The sequence below is a fragment of the Pelodiscus sinensis genome, chromosome 20, assembly GCF_049634645.1.
Source record: "Pelodiscus sinensis isolate JC-2024 chromosome 20, ASM4963464v1, whole genome shotgun sequence".
In the NCBI taxonomy this organism is placed as follows: domain Eukaryota; kingdom Metazoa; phylum Chordata; order Testudines; family Trionychidae; genus Pelodiscus; species Pelodiscus sinensis.
In genome coordinates, this window is record NC_134730.1 from 21,234,551 (window position 1) to 21,259,717 (window position 25,167).

Consider the following 25,167-nt stretch of genomic DNA (forward strand, 5'->3'; position numbering starts at 1 on the left):
ACCCCTTCCCCCACCTCTCCACCTAGCACAAATCCGCAGGTGAAAACTGACTAGGGATGACGTGTTCAAGGAGCAAAAGCAATCAGCCCACTTGGACTGAGAGTGCTTAAGCAAGTGGAGGAATATGCTGCTGTGAGTGGAGTGCAAGGTCAGGAAAGCATACAGGGGGCTGGAAGTGAAGAACCAGAAGAAAGTTGTGACAGCCATGGCAGATGTGATGAACCTCATGGCAGCCTTCCAGGACAGCTACATGCACAGACACCCCTTCCACCACTCGCAGAACCACATTTCATCCTCACTGAGTTCTACTGTCTCCTCTCCCAGGGGCCCTAGAAAGCAGTGGGAAGAGAGCAGAAGGGCAGCTTCACACTCAACCCCCAGGGATGCATCCCAAAGCAAGAAGCTGTTCTTCTCCCCACAGAAGATGGGGAGAAGATGTGATCCTTCCCACAAAGCTTCTGCCCTGACCTCCTTTTCTATCTCTGCTGTGTTCCCTAAATAAAAATGCACGCTTTCTGAACAACTGTCTCTATTGCTTGTGTTGAAGGGGGGGAGGGAAAGGAAGCACAATGAATGCAGAAGCAACTTAAGAGTAATATGAATGACTTTCAAATCTGGCCATTCATAAATCTGTCCTTCAAAGCCTCTCTGATTTGCACTTCCCTTCACTATGTGTCCTTATTAGCCCTAGTGTCTGGCTGCTCATAATTACTGACTAAGCACTGTGCATCGGCGTTTCACCCTGCCATATAACTTTCCCCCTTACTCTCACAAATATTATGGAGCATGCAGAAGGCTGCCACTAAAATGGAAACGTTTCTTTTGCTGAAGTCTAACCTAGTCATCAGACTGTGGAACCTTCCCTTTAAATGCCCCCAAGCACATTCTATTACCATTGTGCATTTGCTCAGCCTGTAGTTGAACTGCTTACTGCAGTGTAGGCTGCCTGTATACAGCTTCATGAGTCACAGGAGAAAGGCTGGGTCTCCAAGGATCACTATTGGCATTTCAACATCTCTGATGGTAATTTTCTGGGCTGGAATAAAGTTCTAGCTTGCAGCTTTCCAAAGAGGCAGGAGTTCCTAAAGATGTGCGTGTTGTGCACCTTTCCTGACCATTCCACGTTGATGTTGGTGAAACGACCCTTGTGATCTACCAGTGCCTGCAGCACCATCGAGGAGTGCTGCTTGTGGTTTATGTACTCCTTGGCGAGGACCCAAGATAGGGATGTACGTTCCATCTACTGTCCCACCACAGATAGGGAACCCCATCGCAGCAAAGCCCTCCACTATGTCCTCCATGTTTCTGAGAGTCACAGCCCTCTGTAGCAGAAGGGTATTGATTGCCTTGGCTATTTGGATCACAACAGCTCCCACTATATATTTCTTTACTCCAAACTGATTCCCAACTGACCAGTAGCTGTCTGGAATTGCGAATTTCCATTGCCACTGACTTCTCCACTGTCAGAATGGGTCTCATTCTGGTATTGTTGCGTTTCAGGGCACGGGAAAGCTATCTACAAACGTCCATGAAATTGGACTTATGAACGCCAAAATTTTGCAGCCACTGCTTATCATCCCATAGCTGTATCACTTTGTAGTCCCACAGTCTGCGTTTGTCTCATGGTACCAGGACCAGCATTCTGCTGTGTCCAGAGGATCGAATGTTGGCAGGATTTGCCAGTTGCTCAACTCAAGTGCTTTGAAGAAGAGTATGTTCATGGCCTCCCAAGATTCTTCCTCATTCTGGTTGACCCTGCATATGGTCTGAATATACTCCAGCATAAGGCTCACTATGGTTGATTGCCATAATGCTTTGATGCTCAACAGGATCCATGATGGGTTCCATGCTTACACTGCTATGGCGGCAGCAGCATGGATAACCGGGGGAGGGAGGGGGACGGTGTGTGTGTGCAAAACAACTGTTTGCCACTGTTTTCAAGCAGGTGGGGAGGAAGTAGTCAAGGACATTATGGGACATTGATGACATGTACTCAGGACCACCTGCTGCACAATTCTGGTCCCAGCATGCACTGGGAGCATAACCCAGAATGAAAAGGGGTACAGGAACTGTGTGATAGTACCCACAGTGCATCACTCTCAAAGTCAAAGGCAGCCACTCTACTGGGGATGCATTACTTCAAACTGTGCACAGTGCGGACATGCAGCTTCGATTTTACGAAATCAGGTACTAAAAAAAAAATCGACTTTACTAAATTCAGCCTTCTCTCTCAGTGTGGACAAGGCCTGTTATGGGCCAGAATGAGTCTGGCCCAGGGAAGCTCATCACCTATTAAACCATCTTTTTAGTCTTTAAAGTGCTACATAGTTTTTCCTTTTGTTTTAGCAAGATCAGACTAATACGGCTACCTTTCTGTTACTATTCAACAAGGCCTGAGTGACTTTTAGCCCAATCTTCCTGCATGTTTGCTTGTGTTTGTCAGAGAAGCCATTAGGTGGGGCTCTCTTCACAATCAAGAGGTTTCATTGCAAACCCGTAGGACACAAGTAAACACTGGAATTAATACTGTCAAACATCAATACAGTACAGATGAAGTTGCCCCTGAAAAGAACCAATTCCGTGATTTAGGCGCATTTTGCAGTGATGTATAAGAGGTGCTCATAATTAGCACATTTTATCAATTTATAAATGATTTTATAAATCGGAAGCTTCAGGGGGTAGCCGAGTTAGCCTGTACAGGCTAAACTTTAAAAACAACAAAATGGTCTGGTAGAACTTTATAGACTAACAAAACATGTAGATGGTATCATGAGCTTTTGTGGGCACAGCCCACTTCTTCAGATGACTGGAGTTTTCAAAAAAAATCCGGTCATCTGTAGAAGTGGGCTGTGCCCACGAAAGCTCATGATACCATCTATATGTTTTGTTAGTCTATAAAGTGCAATCAGACCATTTGTTGTTTAAGTGCATTTTATAAATGTTCATCAAGGTTAAATTAGAGTATAACTGAACACCCTCTATTAAAGTCATATTTTGCAACACAACTTCCCTAGCAAACAGAAGCTCACTTTGCAACTGTGGCTAATGCACAGAAATAATTTCAGTTTATGATAACTGGCTTCCACTTTCCTAAAGAGAACAACCAAAAAAATAGCGCAAAAACAGAATTAGCTTTGCTTGTCACCCTAGTATTTTAGGGAACACCTACAACTTAATTTTATTCCAGCTGCATTTTCTTTATATGGCACCAGACATGGCAAAGTTGCACATTAAAGATGAAGGATCATACCTTTAGAAGCATGATGCAATGATGTACATTCAATGACTTTCCGGGTTTGCAGAACCAGAACTCATAGGTTAGAAAAGCTCTAACTTTAAATGATGATACTCCAGTGTTTTGAGGCTAAATATCAAACAATATCTGCATGTTCTGACTATTACTTTGTTCAACAATACCGCTGTTATTTCTCTGCATCAAGGGTGTGCACACAATAGAGTCACCTTCAATTTGACAAATGCTCACTTCTGAAACAAGATGTGTGAGGGAATATCTTTTACAGGACCAAATTTCTGAAACAAGATGTGTGAGGTAATGTCTTTTATAGGACCAACACTGCATTCTGTTGGAAAGTGAGGAGCACATTGGAGGTATACTCTTCTCTTGATCCATTTATGCTTGTAGCTCTTACTGTAATAGCATTATTCAGTGTTATACACACAAAATGTGGCCCATTGAGAAGATACCACATCCTGTTATTGTTAAAGATGAGTATGCCTCTAAATCTTTGCTCTGTCTTGTATTGCCGTTAAAGAGGATGTGTGCGTTCTTGCTAATAAATGCTCCACGCCCCTCTAACAAAAGAAAGAGTATCCTGTTATATTATTCCACATATTAAAATCTTCCATGTTATTCTTCAGTGTAACAAACCCGTCATCTTCTTATGGGCGTAGGTTTTATACTACAAACAGCACAAGGTGGCGAGAGATTTATATATAATGCATTATTTTTAAGTACTGTACTTTTTGTTCCCCAATATCATCAAGAGGCAGTAAAATTCACTGACCAAGTGTCGGAGAAATGTATTCTAAAATAAAAAGAGAAGTCTGTCAGATATAATGAGAATTCTGCAACAACCGTAAAAAGTCCAGGAAAAGGGACTGCAATTGAATCATTTATTTTAATAGCATCTGCCCACACTATGCCTACAAATAGAGTTTGCCCTAATCTAGAGTAATTTTCATCTGGCCCAGAAAGCACATGGTGTGCAGGGTACAGATCTAGCTTAAAATGAGCTCTTTGATAGCTATGCATGTGAAAGGGATGTGAAAGGTTAACCGGTAACCTTGACAGGTGATACGTACTGGTTCCAGTTAACTGGTGGGGGCTGGAGCAGCTCCCTGCAAGCCCAACTCACGCAGCCCAGCTGTATCTAGACTGGCCAGTTTTTCCTGGAAAATCAGCCGCTTTTCCAGAAAAACTTGCCAGCTGTCTACACTGGCTGCTTGAATTTCCGCAAAAGCACTGACTTCCTACTGTAAGAAATCAGTGCTTTTTGAGGAAATACGATGCTGCTCCCATTCGGGCAAAACTTTTGCGCAAAAGGGCCAGTGTAGACAGCTGAGATTTGTTTTGTGCAAAAAAGCCCCGATCGTGAAAATGGCGATAGGGGCATTTTTGCGCAAAAGAGCGTCTAAATTGGCCACGGATGCTTTTCCACAAAAAATGCTTTTGCAGAAAAGCGTCCGTGCCAATCTAGATGCTCTTTTCCAAAAATGCTTTTAACGGAAAACTTTTCCGTTAAAAGCATTTCCGGAAAATCATGCCAGTCTAGACATAGCCCCCCTATCCACAGTGGCTCCGGGTGTGCCGCAGGCAGGGGCTACTCCAACCAGGCAAGCCTCCCAGCCACCCTCCTTTTAACTTGTTAGCCATTGCATTTAACCAGTTAAACTACCAATAAATGGGATTTTACATCCCTAACGCATGTTAGACTCTGTTCCTGCCCTTTATATATTTCTGTTACTATTTAATGCTGGCTAATATCAGTATTGAATCCACCCACAAAGGGACTCACGTGTAGCTGTTTTACATAGCTTTGGTAAATAGCAAAGATGTTTAAACTTAATGAGAAGCATATACCTTAAAGGGTCAATAATTCTGTTTTCTTTGCATGTGTGTGTTCATGTGAGAATGTTAAGACATCGGATTCAAACTTGAAATTCCATTGCTATAAATTGACTTGTATTCCAGAGATAATGTATTCATTTTGAATTACTAGCGGGTTGCACCCCATGCTCGCCAACCCCCCCTCTGGCCACTTTCGCTTTTGCAGCCAGAGAGCGTAAGAGTGTGATGATGTTCCTCAGCAGGAAAAACTTTATTGGGAGACAGAGAAGAGATAACAGCCTATTACATATAGATGTGTATAGACATGTCACTGAAGGTCTGTGTAAAAAAACAGGTGAAACATTTTATTTAGAAGCTTATCGTGTTGTTTAATTCATTTATATAGACAGTCCTTGGACAACCTGTAAGAAATGGATGCAATATAAACTGACTTTTAATAAATGGATTATCGGGATGGAGATGATTTAATGGTTTAATATAGTTTCGGTGGCATTCATGCAGGTCTCAAAGCAAAGAATTCACCATACAATAGATGACATACCATTGCTTCTAAAACACAAAGCTTGTTTACAAATAAGGGAGTAGAGGTGGATTCCTCTGTAGCAGCTGTGATGCACAATGAGAAATGTATGAAACTAGTAACATTTTTTGCATGAAAGGTTTAGCTATTTCACTTTAGGTGACTTTAAGCAGATTTAATTTCTCAGTGACATTTTACAGAAAGGTCATTTTTGTATGGAAAAATTCAGAAAATTCAAAACTCCTTGGCTACTTTTTGAGTGACAAATTGGTAGACTTTTTTTTTGCCAAAATGGACCTATTTTCTCATTCATAGTGAAAAATGAAAAGATTTTTCAGATTTGAGTAATTTTGCTTTTGTATTTTTTGCTGGTATGTTATTCATTACTGTTAACACACACAAAAAAAAATCCCTATAGATTATATGCACTGCAACAGCACATCAGCAATAAACACAACAGCACAATCAGAATGGACAAGGTTATCTCCAAAATAGAAACTTCAGTAAGAGAAAAATATATACAGGTTGTACTTCTTTAATCCAGCACTCTCTGGTCCAGCATGATTTTAGTTAGCCAGATGTCCACTTATCATGGGTATGACCAAGTTTCCCATGGTCTCATAAAATTTGCTTACAGCCACCAGTCCTGGCTCTGTGTTCTGCACTGTTATTTAACTATAATTAGCCGCCAAATGTCTTCTAAGAGCACAGAATGCAGTGGAAGTATTGGTATAATGCTGCTAGACAATATTGACCTCCCGTGGTTTGGTACCAGTCAGGTTCCAAGCGGCCAGACTAGAGAGGTTCATCCTGTAGTTCATTTTGAAATTAGATGGGTAACTTATACTAGACCCTGTTGCTTTAAGAGCAGAGTAATCCTAGTCACCATTTGTGCTCTTGCTCCCTCCTGAGGGTTGTAGGTATAATTCTTGTCCAAGTTCTATAGGCAAAACTGCTGAGAGAGGCAGGACTCTATGGCTATGTCTACACTGAAGTGTTCTTGCGCAAGAACTGTTTTGTGCAAGAGTTCTTCTGCAAAAGGCCTTCCACATGTGCACATCCACAGTGCCAGGTGCTTTTGCACAAGAGTGTGGACGCTTTCTCGTCCAAAAAAGCTCTGATGGCCATTTTAGCCATAGGGGTTTCTTGCACAAGAAAATCATGTTGTCTGTCTACATTGCCTTCTTGTGGAAGAGCTCTTGTGCAAGAGGGCTTATTCCTTGTGGGGAGAGGAATAACTCTTCCGGAAGAAGCCCTGTTTTCCAACGCTGCACTGTAAACTTACTTGTGCAAGAACACATGTGCAATGTAGACACCTGGCAAGTTTTTGCACAAGAACAGCTGTTCTTGTGCAAAAAGCCTGCAGTGTAGATATAACCTAAGTGCTGTGGGGAGAAGCTGAGGCAGGAGCTGGTGAACAACATGCTGCATCACTGCGCTTCCCAGCCAGCTTGGCCATGTCCTCTTTCCCACCAACTCATCCACTGACCATTTACACCTCGAGTTCCACAAAACTGAGATTGCAGCTGCTTTGGGCTCCGGTAATCTTATCTGCTGGTGGAGTTTGCACCATGAGGGTCTACACTGGCATTAACAGGTATAACCTTAGAATAAATTAGGCCCCAAATCCTATTTTCCAGTTTGCCTAAATAAAATATGAAATTTAGATACACCTCTTATTCCCTTCATTTGGAAATATTTTGACTGAGCTAACTAAAACAAGTTGTTTCTGAGAGCCATACACTTTTGTACTAAGTATGTCAGAAATCTTACTAACTGTCATCCTATCAGCCTTAAATAAGAAAATCTTATAATGCTGACTGATGGAAAAACATGTATCAAATATTTTCCCCTAGACTTTTTTTTATTCTCTTCCTTGACTGTCACGATGTTGCTGCTCTTTTACCATGCAGGCCCATCCAGCTGGCCTTAACGAGAGTCTATCACTAAATGAATTCTAAAACTATAAGGAAACCTTATAGACATCTGTGTCAGAGCCAAGTGCCTGAGGAAATGTGTCTCCTTTCTGAATGTTCATTTACCACACCACTTTTTATTGGCAGAGTGGGAGCAAGGGGTATGCTTAAATGAATGCTGTAGCTCCCCACCAAGAGTTCAACTTATATTAAGTCTTCTAAGAAGCAAAAGCCCTTAGGGGAAATGGCCCAAGTTCTGACATCAGTTATTCAAACCTGGAGACTCCACTCTGCTCATTGGATTTACAGGATTCAGGGGTGGACAGCAAGCTCAGTCATTCTCCTCAGACGAAAATGCTTGTGGTCAATCAATATTTTCAAACACATGCCCCATTCAGAGAGATCATGTGCTATCCCACAGCACAAAAGGGAGTGGATATGATCTGTTAGAAAGAACTGTTACCCTCAGAGTCAATGGGAACTCTATCTCCACGGGAAGAATTTGGCTCAAAGGTGTCTTGTAAGTGCATGGAAAATATGACTGGTACTTTATCAGATGAACGTCAGGGAAAGAGATAAAACCATTTCAATGTGGTTTGATGAAATCCTCTACCAAAGCAGAAATACTTCTAGACCTTCAGGAACTAAAGTTCTGCAGGTTATTTATCTACAGTTTACACCCAACACAGGGCAGTGTCCCCCCCCCCCCCCTCCTAACTGCACACAGTCCTCATGGGCATCTGTGACAAGTTCATAGTCAAACGCTTCATTTACATATACATTCCCCCACAACATAAGGCTTTTACCTTCTCCCTAGCCACAGGGTAAGGAGGTAGGCAGAGATCCAGGGTGGCCAACAGACTTCTCCAGGCCCTAGAAATGGGGGAGATGGCCCCCAGAAAAGGAAGAGCTGGAGGTTAACCTCTCCCAACCAGGCCTCCAGCACCATCCAACATACACAGCCAGGGCCTCCAGTGGTGATTTAAATAGCTCTGGCTGCTTCTGTTGTGCCAAAGAACCCCTCCCCCCACCCTTTTAAATCACAAGGCCTGGAGTGTTCTCACCTCCCTGAGATCCTGGACATCACTAGCCCTTCCTTTCTGCCGCCCTCTCTTTTAACTATCCACAGCTGAAACCCCCTTGTTGACTGGTACTTAATTATCACATCACTTGCTACTTAATTATCTCATCACTTTCCTTCATGTGGGGAAGCTTACCAAATACACAGAGACGTGATAAACCATCTCGTTAGTCTTTAAAGTGCTGCATAGTCTTGTCTTTTGTTTCCACAGAGAAGTGAGTCAGCCTGCTGCTGCTCAGGGTACCACAAGTCCCCACCACCACACTATCTTTACAGCTCAGAATCTTTCATGCATTTATCCTCACAACACCTTGTGGGGCAGAAGTAGCAGCATCTCCATTTTACAGATGGAGAACTGAGGCTCAGAGAGATTAAGCAACTACCCAAGATCATGTAGAAAAACCTGTACTAGAAGAAGGATTTGAACTCAGATCCCCAAAGCTCTAGGCTAATGCTCAAAACACTAGCCCATCCTCCTGTATAATCGAATGTTTGTGATATTCCCTATTTCTATTGACTTTGGTGTGGGGGAGTAGAGAGTGACACAAACAGCATGTTTACCATAAGAGTTGGACTCTCCTCACTGTCTTGGATTCTATCCTAAAGCAATGATTGAAATATCAGAACAATATAGCAGGCTGTAATGACTGTAAATTAAGCAACAAACATCAGATAAAGACTGAAGAAAATTGCCATTTTACAGCCCAAAGCTCATAAATCTAGCCACAATACTTAATATTTATACCTACTTTACAGTTCATGGACCTGGTATATTATTACATTTTCAATATCTAGCTCTGGTTCTTTTGAAGTGTAAATGAGAGGACTGTCAAGAAGACATCTTACAGGGATTGCTACTTATTCAGGTAAATCACAGCTATTGTAGACAGCTGCTTTACTAATCTGAATCTGAAAACTGACCCATAAAAACCAAAGCCTGAAGAATTTTTGCCTAAAAATAAAATAAATGTTTCCCCCTGTAATCCACCATTACAGGCCATTTAAGGACAATTGGGTTTCAGTAAACACAAGTTCTTTCATTTTTAGGGTGTCTGCTTTTTTAAAATGCAAGCACTCGCACTTCATAAATAAAATGTAATGCACATTCTTGTGTGCAGCCCTTCAGAAATAGCCTAGCAAATACTTTATCATTTGGGTGTCAGTATTAATGTCATTGTACTGTAAGAACCAATCATTGTTGCATGTCTAGATAACTTTTATAATAACAAATCTACAATATAGTCCTCTTTGGATGGATCATATTACCAGCTGGAGGATTGTGGCAGATACTAGTTGTGACCAACAGCTAATCTGTGTCTGGCCACAATCCCCCAAAAGGACAAAATAAACAAAGTCTCAGTATTTGTGGGGGAAACTGAAAAACATTTGGGGAACACTGATTGGGAACACTGATTGGGAACACTGTTTTCTAACTCATCTTTTATGGAAAGGAAGAGGGAGAGAGAGAAAAATATTCAAGAACCCCTAAATGTTAAGAGCTAGGACCACCAAATTTGGTATGCAGCTTCCTCTTATCATAACTTAAAGCAAGATCAAGGTTTGGCTGTGCCAGGTCTGCTAGCAGTGAGAGTCATGCTGTCAAATAACCACAGAGGGGTGGCTGTGTTAGGAACAAAGCGACTGGCTGGGGGCAGGGTTCTGGTTGTTGCTGGCCACCATACCTGGCTCCTGCCATCCTGCAAGCCCCATGGATCTGCCTGCAGGCCACAGTGGCCCCTGCTGCCCTGGCCGGCTCTAGGGGTGGTGGGTGCCCCACCCAGCCCCAGGGAGCCACTGACCAGACACCTTGCTGGTGACCTCCCACCAATCCTATCCCTGCCCTGAGCCCCCCCACACACCCAACCTCCTGCCCTGGCTCCTGCACCCCTCACATTTCTGCCCTGAGCCCCTCACCTCTGCTCTGATTCCTGCACCCCCATCCCTATGCGTTGAGTCCCCCATACACTTCCCAACACTCTTCTCTCTACATCACCCCCCCCCCGACTCCTGCTCCCCCACCTCCTGCCCTGAGCTCCCACTTGGACCCAAGCAATGCTGGGTAAATCCTCTAGCTTAGGGTTTCCCAACCTATGGGTCGGGACCCAAATATGGGTCACCATTACATTTCAAAAGGGTCGCTAAGTGTCTCCCCAGGTGGCTCTGCTCCCCCTGCTCCCCCCATTTTTGAAGTGCCCTGGGTCACCAAGTCTTCTTGAATTGTCAAAATGGGTCCCCCTCCGGAAAAGGTTGGGAACCACATGAGACTAAAGAAAAAAACCCCAAATATCTGACCGAACCAAGAAGTGATGTTACAATAAGTGTACACATGTCTCTTTATGGAGGCCAGGACACTTCAGTCAATCAGGAGTGAGCAGCAAGTCATACTGCTCATATCTCTGAATTTATACCATTTAAGGAATTAGAAAACTTCCAAAATTCCCTTCCATCATATCTACGATATTAATCCATGCAGAGCAGGCATTCAAAATACTGCTTTTGTATATGCACATCGCAATCTTTTATTTTACTGATTTTACCTTATGGACAAAATAAAAATGAAATATGCACATTATACATTATTTCTCATTCACCCAGTAAGAAAAGATAGAACTGAGAGAGGCCTATAATTGTATCATCTATTAATGTTCATGAATGGAACCCTTGCTGTGTATTATTATTATTATTATTATTATTATTATTATTATTCCCAGACATTACATTGTACCCCAGAGCACTAGGTGCTGTACAGACATAGGGCACGTCTACACTAGGAAATTATTTCGAAATAGCTTATTTCAAAATAATGACTCCCCAAATAACTATTTTGAAATAGCATGTCCACATTACAGGGAAACCCCAAAATCAGTCCGAGGCAGGCTCCCTTAGGGTACATCTACACTGCAGACGAAGCTCGAAGCTACCACTCTCGATCTTTCAGGGTTTGAATTAGCGGTCTAATTAAGACAGCTAATTTGAAGTGAGAGGGTTGACGCCAGTAACCCTACTTTCATGAGGAGCAAGGGAAGTCAAAGGAAGAGTGTTCTCCCTTTGACTTCCTACAGTGTAAGTGCAGACAGCTCCAAAAGCCAAGTTAAACTACTTCGACTTCAGCTACACAATTAACGTAGCTGAAGTTATGTATCTTAATTCATCTTTGTCCTCTAGTGTAGACATACCTTAAATGTGGATGCACTTTCTCAACTTAGCCCCAGGAAGCACTGGGGAGTAATTACTTTGAATAACTCTGGGGGGGTAGTTATTTCAAAATAAGCAACAGTGGAACGTCCATGCTACCGCTATTTTGAAATAGCTATTTTGAAATAAGCATTTTTCTCATGGAAAGCAGGAGTTGTTATTTCAAAATAGTGGGTGTGGTAGTGTAGATGTCCCGCTCGATATTTTGAAATAAGGGGAGTTATTTTGAGATAACTCCCTAGTGTAGACCAGGGCAAAGTTCCTTCTGAACAGGGTCTTTTCTATTTTGGTTCCTGCTTTAGAGTAGCTAAAAGCAGCTGATGCTGCAGTTGACTTAGAGATGCACGAGGGAGACAATATTCGTGATTAATTGAGAGATGCCAGTTTGGGGCCATTCATATTTTATAAGACATTCTCATTTACAAAAATATTACCTTCTAATTTAAAAGAAAAACTCCACTTCCCAAAAAGACCCTTAAGCAACAGTTCTGAGCAGCTTTCCTCATTAGCCCAGTTTCTAATGATCTCATAAAACTACCATATAACAGTGACAATATTTGATGTGCTAACATGTTCATCCAACGTTGACTCTGTTTTTCCAAAGGGAGAGTTGCCATGTGAACAGCTAGTTACTTCAGCTGTGTTGTAGCACTAGAAATCACAAGTGGCTGGATTTATGGTACTGCACCACTCTCATGTATGCAAACCTCATTAGTGTATTGAAATAAAGAGCTCCTTGTGCCATCATTTACACGTGTGCAAAGGCAAAACGACAGGCTCAGAATGGCAGCCTTTTACTCCCATTTTTCGAAGGTGTAAATGCTCAAGATTCAAGATTTCTGATAAAAAATACTGTGACCCATCCAAAGGAGGCTCCCGGTAGTGGCTCATGCAACACCTGCTTGCAGGGCAGGGCCCTGTGTCCCATTCTAGGTGTTGTGACCTGGAGCATGGGGCTACAGCGCTGCTCAGATCTAGCCTGGCTTCCCCTCTGTCTTGACAATGTAGCAACAGCTGAGTCAAGCCAGAGCAATGCTGTGACACCCACACACTAGGTCACAGTGCAACTCACTCAAATTTGCCCCCTACGTTATTCTGTCATGACCCTCAGTTACTAGGCTGCAACGTCCGGAGCAGGTAGGAAGCCCCATAGTCCCTAGGCCTGGAGCAGCAGAACCTACCACTGCTGGGTGAGTTTATTGATGTCACAGACATAAAGACAAATAGCAGACAAATGGGAAAATCACAGTATCTGAGACATTTTCCCCACTGTGACAAATCTACAGGCCTAATGATGATACAAGGTGTAAGGCAGGGAAAACTTAGGGCCTCGGTACAATTTAATTATAGTTTTAGTTAATGTTGTCTTTCACTAGTTTCTGACTATTAGCTTTATTTTAAGAAGAAAAGTCAGGAAGACATTTATACCTAGATGGGTTACTGGAATTAGACAGAATGCTACCAGATAATGCATCATGTTAAGTGAAGTAAAAATATTAATTTACTAGCTCACTAAACGATAACAGGAGCCTGAAAGCACTTATGTTGCTTTCACCCACAAATCAATAAAATTATCTTTAGCTTCCTTCAATTTAATTATTGCTTTTTACAATCAATATCTATTTCATTAAATCACATGCAACTGAAGAAAAGATCAGAGTTCGGAAAAAAATTAAAAAACCAGATCTGCACAATCTCAAGGAAAGCGTAGAAACGGTCTAGCTAAAGTCACTCATGCATTATTAGGACAATAATTTATTCCTCATTCTACTCTACTGTTAAGGATGATTCAACGTATTCTGTACTGAAACTGCAAAATGTATGAAAGCATCTCCTACAGTAAATTATTTCTCCATCAATGGCTGGCAGTTAAAGTGAAGGGAAATATAGCATATCTTTGAATGCAACCCGATACTGATAATTCACCAGATCATTAGAGGTGAAAATGCTGTGACTATTCAGTTAAAAGCTACATTTGCCTTTTACCAAAGAAGGTAGGAGGAAGGGAAGAGGTGGAAGGGAAAATATAAAGATACTGGTTGAACTTCTCTAGTCTGGCACCCTTGGGACCTGACAGGTGACAAAACTGAGAATTTGCAGAACCACAGACAGTCCATGTTGTCTAGAGGCATGGCCAACACTTCCACTGCTTAACTGGGCTCTTAGGAGATATTTAGGGGTAAATTAGGAGCTATATAACAGCACAGAACACTGAAAGCCAGGACTGGTGGCTGTAAACAAACTTTATGGGACTGCAGGAAACTTGACCACACCCACAATAAGTGAATATGTGGCTCACTAAAATTATGCTGGACCACAGATGTTGCCAGACCAGAGAGTGTTGAACTAGAGAGGTTCAACCTGTATATTGATTTTAACTTGGTGAATATTTAAATGGTGTCAAATGAAAAGTTTAGCACAAAAAAGGAATACAGGCAGTCCCCGAGTTACGCGGATCCGACTTATGTCGGATCCGCAGTTATGAACGGGGCTTTTCTCGCCCCGGAGGACGGGAGCGGCGGGACGCCTAGATGCGCCGCGGTCCGCCGCCCCCGTCCTCCGGGGCGAGAAAAGCTGCTCCCCGTCTCCCTGGTCTGCAGGGAGACGGGGAGCAAAGCCTTGGAGCACGCCCACAGCGGGACAGCCCGGGTGCGCTTGAGCTGTCCCCCTGCAGGCGTGCTCCGTGGCATTGCTCCCCGTCTCCCGACCAGCAGACCAGGGAGATGGGGAGCAAAGCCTTGGAGCACGCCCGCAGTGGGACAGCCGCGGCGCGCCTGGGCTGTCCCGCTGCGGGCGTGCTGCAAGGCTTTGCTCCCCGTCTCCCTGTAGACCAGGGAGACGGGGAGCAAAGCCACAGAGCACGCCCGCAGGGGGACAGCCCAAGCGCGCCCGGGCTGTCCCGCTGCGGGCGTGCTCCAAGGCTTTGCTCCCAGTCTCCCTGGTCTGACCAGCAGACCAGGGAGATGGGGAGCAAAGCCTCGGAGCACGCCAGCAGTGGGACAGCCGCGGGGCGCCTGGACTGTCCCGCTGCCCGCATGCTCTGCGGCTTTGCTCTGCGTCTCCCAGGTCAGCAGACCGGGGAGACGGAGCAAAGCCGTGGAGGACTTGGGCGGTCCCACCACCCCCGTCTCCCTGGTCTGCTGGGGGTGTGTGTGCAGCTAGTGCCCCCCCCCAGCAGACCAGGCTTTTCTTGCCTACCCCTGGGGTAGAGCAGCTGGGGGCTGCCGGGTTGGTCCCGCAGCGTCGCTCCGGACCAACCAGGCAGTACCCCAGCTGTTCTGCCCCAGGCGTCCTGATTCAGCCGCTGCTGGTCAGTTTCAGAAGCGGCTGAATCAGGACGCCTGGGGCAGAGCAGCTGGGGTGCTGCTGGGTTGCTCCAGTAGCGCCGAGGAGCCGCGCTACTGGAGCAACCCAGCAGCACCCCAGCTGCTCTGCCCCAGGCGTCCCCAAGTCAGCCGCTGCTGAAACTGACCAGCGGCTGACTCCAGGAAGCCTGAGGCAGAGTTGCTCTGCTCCAGGCTTCCTGGAATCAGCCGCTGATCAGTTTCAGCAGCAGCTGACTTGGGGACGCCTGGGTTTCTTAATCTGTATGTAAGTCAGAACTGGCGTCTGTTGAATCTGTATGTAAGTCAGAACTGGCGTCCAGATTCAGCCGCGGTTGAAACTGATCAGTTTCAGCAGCGGCTGACGCCAGTTCCAACTTACATACAGATTCAACTTAAGAACAAACCTACAGTCCCTATCTTGTACGTAACCCGGGGACTGCCTGTACTCACAACATTGATTTTTATGGTTTTACCGAAGAAAACATTTTCACAGTTAGCCTGAACCGGACTGCACATTTTTCCATAAAAGAGTACTTGGATCCCAGTGAAAACTGAGTTTTAAAACTACTCACTCAGTTCTGAGTGCATTAATGAGCCTTGGACCAAGGTCAAAACCCATTGGGTCAATGGGAGTTTTTCTACAAACTCCAATAGCTTTGGACCACGTCCTCTATTCTTTTCCAGCAGCAGAAGATTTACGTTTATTTCATTTCCATCATTTCTGAACAACACTCAGTTACCTCCTCATCAGTGGTCAGTATCAAGATTCATGTGCTACATTAGATTTGCCCTTGGTTTATTGTGTAACACTCGACAAGTGACTTAACCTTTGTATGTCAGAATGCCCAGCTGCAAAATTTACTATGATACCTACATTAACAAGGAATGTTGTCAGTATTGATGTTTATAAAGAGCTTGGTTTCAATGAAGATACATCCATTTACAACAACTGAGAATCCCACACATGTCCAGTGTAAATTCACTGATTTGATACTTATTCAGGGCTTGATTCAGTGCTCCAAATCTGGCATCCTGAAAATATGTTGATCACAATTGCTTGGCTAGTGAATTGAGTGGAAAATGGACTGCTGGCCCTGCTCCCAGGGATTACAGAATAATCAAGAAACTGCTAAGAATTAATGAGGTTAGTGGACTATTCGATTACTCATTATCTAAAATCTTTACTTCATACTGCCAACCGCCACTGTATTCTGACTGTGCTAGGACACTATGGGTATGTCTATACAGCAGCATTATTTTGGTGTTATTCCAAAATAACATAGTCTGCATCTACACTACAATCCTTTATTTCGAAATAATGTCAAGCTGGAGGACTTCTTACTCCGACTCATGGTAACCCTCATTTTACGAGGAGTAAGGGAAGTCGAAGGAAGAGTGTTCTTCCTTTGACTTCCTGCTACGGAGACAGCACCAAAAGCTGAATTAAGCTATTTCAATTTAAGCTACGCTATTTAAACTATTTAAGATAAGCTATTACGATTTAGCCCTGCTGTGCAGATGTATCCTATATGTCCCTCCCATCTGTAACAAACACCGGTTAACATAAGAACGGCCATACTGGGTCAGACCAAAACTTCATCTAGCCCAGCATCTGCTGACAGTGGCCAATACCAGATGCCCCAGAGGGAGGGAACACAACAGATAATCCTCATGTAATCCCTCTCCTGTCACCCATTTACAGACAAACACAGGGTAGGGACATCACTCCTACCTATCTTGGCTAATAGCCATTGATGGATCTAACCTCCATGAATCTATCTAGCTCTTTTTTGAGCCCTGTTAAAGTCCTAGTCTTCACAACTTCTTCTGGCAAGGAGTTCCACAGATTGACTGTGTGCTGAGTGAAGAAAAACTTCCTTTTGTTTGTTTTAAACCTGCTGCCTATTAGTTGCATTTGGTGACCTCTTGCTCTCATATTGCAGGAATAAGTAAATAACTTTTCCTTATTCACTTTTTCTACACCAGTCATGATTTTATAAATCTCTATCATATTCCCTCTGTCCCATCTCCTCTTTTCTAAGCTGAAAAGTCCAAATCTTTTAAAATGCTCTTCATCTGGGACCCATTCCAAACTCCTAATCAATTTTGTTGCCCTTTTCTGAACCTTTTCCAACGCCCATATACCTTTTTTGAGATGAGGCGACTACAACTGTAAACAGTATTCAAGATTTGGGCGTACTATGGTTACATACAGAGGAAATAAGATATTCTCTGTCTTATTCTCTATCCCTTTTTTAATGATTCCTAACATCCTGCCTGCTTTTTTCACTGCTGCTGCACATTAAGTGGATGTTTTCAGAGAACTATCCACAATGACTCCAAGATCTCTCTCTTTAGTGTTCGTAAGTCGTGGGCTTTCTCTTGAGTTAAATGTTACTAAGACCAGAAGGGGGAGGGAAAGACTCCAGCAATTGATCTCTCTATATTTTATAGTGTGTCCGTGTGTCTGCCTGCAAACCCATTTGTTCAGGAACTCCTACGAATGGTAAGAGCCAAGGCCACCAAATTTGGTAGGCAACTTCCTCTTCTCCTAATTTAAAGCAAGGTCAAAGTTTGGTAGCACCAGGTGAACTGGAAGCCCCAGGAAACAAGAAAAGGGAGGAGCTGCTGTTCAGAGGGATGTGATATGAGAGTGGACACTGGGGGTAGACGTACCACCAAGTGAGTGGCCTACAGGATTGGGGCTCCACCATCTTGCCTGCGAGCACACGGGGTAAGTAGTCCCCCTGCCACAAACTCTTTCCCCCCTTCCTGGCCCTTGGCTACAGCGCCGGAGGGAGCCAGGGGATAAAAAAGGTCTCTGGTAGCTGGGGGAGGGGCTAGGGAAAAGAAAATGCCCCTTGTGGCCAGGGGAATGGCTGGGGGGGAGGAGGGGAGAGAGAGAAAATGCCCCTGGATGCTGGGGGGAGGGAGACGACAGAAAACACCCCTGGTGGCTGGTGGGAGGACTGGGGGGGGGGGGGGGAGAAAATGTCCCTGGCAGCTGGAGGGGAATAGGAAGGGGACCCCCCCGTGTCCCCTCCTTACTCCCAACCCTCACTTTCACACTCATGCCTCCACCCCCAGCCTCTTACACTCCCCCCCCCATCACCAAGGCCCTACCCTGAGTCATGCAGCCTCCACACCACCAGCCCCCAGCCACAAAGGATCCAGGCAATGCCAGGTAAGTCTTCTAGTAAAGGAATATACGGCACCTCTCCTCCTAAGTCACTGGTTTGAATCCAGCTCAGGTAACCAGTGATGGAAAGGGCTGCTTAATGGCCTCAGTGAGTTCTCATTGGAAAAGCATCTGCCTGAACTACTTCCTCACCACTAGGACAGGTTCCACCAGGTCAGGGATGGGACTATGTATTTCCTTGTGGGGAAATAAAGGATTTCAGTCTCCAAAGATGCCATCTAGCACCCATGTCATGGTCTGTGTTTTAGACCCTTTGCACCCCTTGTGTGACAGGGTTTACTTCCTTCAACAAGGGTGGAACCCTACAATTCAGTCACTCAGACTGGATAACTGGATGCAGCCTGCCAGCCCCTATTTTTCCACTCTGTTAACACAACCAGTCCAACAGTATTTGGCACTTGCAAGAAATTGTCTCCTAGAAACTTCATAGCCTGAGTCCAGCAGCTGACTAAAGTGATTCAAAATAGCTTTTTCCAAGTAAACGCATTGTTTATTCCCCAGAAGAATCACAGCACTCAGGGAAGTGGGTTAAAATAACAACAATCTATATGCAGCTAGTTTTACTTAATGTTATCCTCTCCTTGCAAGTCTAGGAAACTCAGAAACCCCAACTTCAGGGCCAGGACAGACAGAGTGACCATCTTCATCTTCATCTCTGGCAGGGTCCCTATGTCAGTGTCTCCCCTTCGGTTGCCACCACTGGCCACTGACTCCGTCCTTCTTTAGAGTTCTTAACTGTTTGTGGTAATTTGATTTCTAGGCTCTGGGCTCGAGAAAACAGCTGTGTAACTTTTGACTGATGCCTGGGAAGAGCATCTTCCAAATTAGCAGCTCAGCCATTGGTCTCTTTAAGTTGTTTAGCCAGGGCTGTCTTATCTCTGCCTCTTCTTTTGTTTCCTCTTTGTTTTTTCTAACAAGCCCCCTTAATTCAGCTCCATTTAATCATAGATAATATCACACCGGTTAAGCAACATAGTCATATACATATACTATAGATATCTCCCACATTCTCCACAATCCTTCATGAGCACTACATCCACACACATGAATTACACTGATTTTGGAGGAGGATCCTGGAGGTAACATAAGAGGCACAAACTCTTTATGTAAAGTGCTTTCTTTACATCAGGGGTGCACAACCCATGGGGGTCGTGGCTGTCTTCCTAGGGGGTGACAACGCCGGGTCGGCTGCCATTTTGTTTTCTCAGCTTAGTGTGCGATGTGGGCGCAGCGGGGGCGGGGGGATTGGCAGGGGAGCAGACTGGCGCTTGAAATTAAAGGGGCCTCAACAAAAAGTTGTGGCCAGTGTATTTTTTTTCTCAACCAAAAAAATCCCTGGTGGTCACGAATTAAAAAAGGTTGAGCACCACTGCTTTACATAATGCTTTTAAAGTTGCACAGCTTTCATGGAATCATAGAAACGTAGGGCTGAACCAGGGCTCAAGAGGTTGGCTAAGTCCATCCCTTCATGCTGACGAGTTGGTGGGGGGACCAACAGAATTGCCAGGCCCCTGGGCAAGGTGGGAAGAGGAGGGCAGCACCACACTTCTGGAAGGGGTGGGGTCTCGGGTGGAAAAGGAGGAGTTGGGGCAAACAGCCTATAAAGCCATTTGGTGCATGCCGCACAGTGCTCCAGCATCACGTGCCACCACTGTTGTGGTAACGGCAGCAGTGGTTGGGAGCCCCGGGTCCTTTTGAATCACCAGGACCCAGACAACTGCCCCCATTGCTGTCCCTTTCCCCCATGGTGGCAGGCCGGTGAGTTAGTTATCCAGGGGCAAATATTAAGGACTGCTGAGCATTCTTTTCCATGTAAGCCCCAGGAAAATTTCATAATTCACAATGCCCTGGCCCAGGTTTGAAAACTTATTTTTTCAAAAGAGATTATACTTACATTGTCATTGCTTCCTTTGTTGTCCTCATATTTTGTTTCTATATGAATGGAGAATTTAGGCAAAAATGAGCACTGCAAAGAAAGCAAAATGTGTCCAGATCAATTAAAAATATAAATAGCTTCATCAGGTCACATATTCAATAAATCCTGATTTCTAGCAGCTTTCCTATTTCCCCGCCCCCCAATCATTTAAAGAAACGGGAATTAAAATCACTAACTACAGGCAGTCCCCGGGTTACGTACAAGATAGGGACTGTAGGTTTGTTCTTAAGTTGAATTTGTATGTAAGTCGGAACTGGTACATATTGTAGGGGAAACTCTAGCCAAACATTTCTCCAGAGCTCAGTTTTATTCTCCCACACCTCACTTCCCTCGGTCCTTTATTCTCAAGCTGAGGTGTCTGCTGAGAAAAGCCGCTCTGCATCTCCCTGGTCTGCTGGGGGGGGGAGGGGGGGAGAGAGGCGCTACCTTCGCATCTCCCTGGTCTGCTGGGGGGAAGCAGCTAGTGTGGGGTTGCCTCACCCCGTTTGTAAGTAAGGATCCGATGTAAGTCGGATCCAAGTAACCCGGGGACTGCCTGTATTCACAAATGAAAAGTTTTTAAATGATTTTGAAAGGCTATATTGATTCTGTCCCAAAGTTTAGCACTAAAACAAACTTATAACTAAATCAATATTAATATTCTAAGTCAAGTTTATAGCAATCCATTTACAGCTGATACATATCAGTGGCTATATTCTGAATGTTCCTCCACTATTCTCTGTCTATGTTTTTTAGAACTTTTGAGTTGTTGTCCTACAGAATTTTTCCTTGGGTGACTAACATTTCCAGAGCAATGCCTATCTGCCCTATGCACTAAACTATGGAAATTCCACTGCCTTCAAGGGCGCCATTTTGGGACCGCAAGGCGGGCAGCAGCTGTGTGCACTGGGACAGGGCTTGCTTTTCTTTCAATTCCCCAGAAAGTACACAGCATCTGTACATGCCTCTCACTCTTGGCTGGAGAAGGGAGGGGGCAAAGGAGTAATTCACAAAATCCGTGTACTTTCTCCTTGATCCCTGATAGTCAGGGGAACGTGAAGAAAAGCAAGCAGTGTCTTGGTACACATGACTTCCGCTCCTCCTGCCCGCACAAAATGGCACCTTTGACTGCCTGAAGTTCCTGATCAAAATGCTGAGGATGCTTGGACATGCAGTTATTCTCTAATTCCAGTCTGAGACAGGCTTTAAAGTAATCTCATTTTGATCTTCCCTGGAAATGTTCTTAATTTTACCATCCAACCAAACACACCATCATAACACCCCCCCCCCCAACCAGTGCAAGAAAAATTACAATCATACAAATGTTTTCCCTATCAACCAGTAAGGGAATCTGATGCCCCTATGCTCATACGGGTATACAGAGCGTCCTCGCTATAAGTCGCCCCGGTATACATCCGTTCCGCATTAAAGTTGTTGATGCTTGTAGGAACCGATACATTATGGCTACATCTACACTGGCCCCAAATTCCAGAAAAGTGATGCAAAGCAGGTAAGTCAGAATAGGGAAATCCGCGGGGGATTTAAATATCCCCCGCGGATTTAAATAAACATGTCCGCCGCTTTTTTTCCGGCTTGGGGAAAAGCCGGAAAAAAGCATCTAGACTGGCGTGATCCTCCGGAATAAAGCCCTTTTCCGGAGGATCTCTTATTCCTGCTTTCAGGTAGGAATAAGAGATCCTCCGGAAAAGGGCTTTATTCCGGAGGATCACGCCAGTCTAGACGCTTTTTTCCGGCTTTTCCCCAAGCCGGAAAAAAAGCGGCGGACATGTTTATTTAAATCCGCGGGGGATATTTAAATCCCCCGCGGATTTCCCTATTCTGACTTACCTGCTTTGCATCACTTTTCCGGAATTTGGGGCCAGTGTAGACGTAGCCTATAAGTCCTCCCATTCCCCACTCTTAAGTTGAGCAAAAAAACAAAAATAAAAACAAAAACAATTTACACAAATGGAAGTCAGCCGCAGGAAAAAAATTCCCTGCTTTAAGTCGTCTCTCTATGTCTAGACTACAGGCTTTTTTCAACAGATAAGTCCACATTTTTTGCAATGTATCTTGGACTTATAGCGAGGATGGCCTATATCCTCAATTAAATCCAGACAGCTCCATTGACTTGAGGGAGTTAGCATATACTTTGTGTGTCAAATTCTGCTCTAACACTGGTGCAAATCCACTGGTGTTACTTTATACAGGACTAGGTTTCTTTCTCTGTGGTGTTGCATTCAGCTGGTTTCCTGAGAACGCAATTTGCAGTGCTAGGCAACGCAATTTCACTTTTGAGACTAATTCAAGCATTTTCTCTTTAGTGTTTCATACTCTTGCTGCCAATTCAATTTTTTTCACCATGTTTAAGTAGCTAGAGTCCATGGCCAGCAATCCTTGAATGATATTAATTCAACCACTTTAATATAGAGGCATCAAGTCTTTTCTTGCGTTAACTGCCAGCGATACTGACGTGCCAGTTCTTTGCAAGACATTTAATTGATGCCCGATGGCAAAGAGTCTTTGAACTGCTTGTGACTCTTTCAAACATTATGTATTGAGGTTACATAATGAAGGAATTGTGATGCTTTGGTGCTCACATTGCCACTGGTCCAAATTTTGGACTTGATCAGAGTTAATTCTGGTTCCCCCAACAGGAAGGGAGATAGTGAGAGCCAGCAGCTGTGGAACAAAGCTGAAAGGGGAAGCAGGTTCTTCCTGAGATTAGAGAATTACTGTTTTCAGTTCCTTGGACTACATTAAAAGAAGCCATTGATTGAGCCTCTAATTTTAGCCATAGAACACCTATTATTCACTAGTAGCAGCTGAGCACTAAGCATGGGCCACTCAAACCTTAGTGCACAAAAGAGTGAGATGTTTGTGCCAGAACAGGGCCCTGCCATGGGTTTAGAGAACAATTTTTACCAGCCATTTAACACAATACATACCAGCTACAAAAATAGCTAAACCACGCACTAAACATCTGACTTATGATGTAGACCAGTGATAAATGTAGTGCACAAAAATCAGCAGTGTCATCAGTGGAGGACAGAACAGCTTCACAGATGGCCTAATAGGTTCGAATTACCCATATTTTTGGGGCCATGTGTTACTTGGTATGCACACATCTCAGAAGGGTAGGCAAATGTATTCGTTCTTCATAAGCAATCAGCCAAAACTGGAGATAATGCAGTGCAGGCTAACAGACTAGAAACCCAGATAGTCTTCTAACTTTTGACCAGCAGAGTCTCAGCTGAGCCCAACGTACATGTAGATTTTATTTCTATCCCAGGTGTTCTAGATCTGATTTTGGCAGCTGACAAAAAACATCCCTTTTTATTTCCCCATGTTCTCTAAGCAGCTGCAGGGCTTCAGTCATAACTCCCGAAAAAGGGTCAAGCAAAAGGGTTGGCTTTTCCAACTTCTGCATTACAGATCTACATATCACGTTACGACCGGGCTTCCCCCTTTCTGCTGGACTACACAGATCCTGCCACCGCACAACACAGCATGTGCTCTCATGTGGGAGAAGGTATCACACTACCAGGGTAGGTTAGGACTATGGGAGAGAATTATCAGGAGAAGTCTGTGTGTCATCGCTAATGCCTGCTGGGACAGAGATCACACATAAAAGCAGGAAGACGAAAAGATAGCAGATGGACAACCCAAGACCCTCAGGATGTTTTGATGATTAGTTGCTAGCTGGTCTGAGCATGAAAGAGACTTTAAAATATTTTTTCAGTTCAGTACAGTGTTCTTTCCACCTTTATATATGGCTGTAAAACTGGAAATCCATCAGAGGTACCGACAGATGTCTAAAATATCTTCAAAAGCAAATATATATTACCAATGTCAAGATTAATCAGAGAGTTCAATAGGTTATCTCCAAAGTTATTATCCAGAAAAGAAGCTGATAATATGTGGGACATATCAAGAATGAAGCCAGAGCATGTGTTGTGGCAGATGTGCTATTGGATAGCTAGAGGAACATGAGAAAGGGGCTGACTGAAGGAACCCCTCTGTCAGACAGGTGTGGCTGTGGGGGGAAATACAGGACTTAACAACAGAGAGCACATGCAAAGAGTGGCCCAGGATTGGAAAGGAGAGCAGAGTCCTGTTTGTGCCTCAAGCAATATCTAATGGTTCCAGAAGGCTTCAGATTATAAACAGAGGATATAATCCTCTGTTTTACACTAGCTGTTTTACACTAGCTGATTTGGGTGCGTGGGCAGGAGGATGGTGGAAAAAGCAAACTGCTACAGACGGTAGGTTATATACTGCAGACTTAAAAGAAAAAGAAATAGAAACTCAACACCTACATCTTGCAGTGCAGAATTTTTGGAACAGCTCGAAAATAAGGTGGCCAAAACCTGGCATGTAGACTTCTACGGCAGTTCCATGGCAGCTGTGATTTTTAATAGGACGATGTGCAGCCTGCAGAGACAATAGGTTGGTGCGTGCAATGCTCCAACTAAATTCAACCTGGAATTCTGCATGCTGAGACTTCTGCCAGGAAGCTCCATTGAAAGATTAGAGCAGTTGCAACATGCTGCATATTAGAGATGGCTCCTGGAATGTGTGTGTGGAATCTAGTTATGCCTGCCTTTACCAGAGGTTCAGTTGTTATTTTTGCATTTTTCAGTTCACCAAAAATTTCACCAAAATATTTTTAAAAGTGGTTGCTTCATGAGCTGCTAAATGTTGGGAGCATTTGGTAGCAAAACACAGCTCACTGGAGTTCTGTGGGCAAGTATGCAGGGTATTGCTCTATGTCATCGTCCATTACTGCGTTTTCAAAAACCAGCTCTTCTCATCTGAGGGTGCAGAGTTACTTTTCTTTTTCATGCAACTTTTAAGAAAACAAAACCAAGTAAAAATCAAACCTAGCAAAGACCAGAAATTGTACAAGTTGAACCTCTCCAGTAT

General features: G+C 44.1%; 1 protein-coding gene across 1 annotated transcript in view; it reads right to left on the reverse strand.

The window, feature by feature from the left end:
• The window catches only part of PITPNC1 (phosphatidylinositol transfer protein cytoplasmic 1), a 250,308-nt gene that overhangs the window by 67,852 nt on the left and 157,289 nt on the right, over positions 1 to 25,167 (reverse strand). Inside the window, exon 7 of the mRNA XM_075903944.1 lies at positions 20,221 to 20,292. Within this exon, the coding sequence (XP_075760059.1) occupies positions 20,221 to 20,292 (72 nt within the window). The remainder of the gene's footprint in view (positions 1 to 20,220; positions 20,293 to 25,167) is intronic.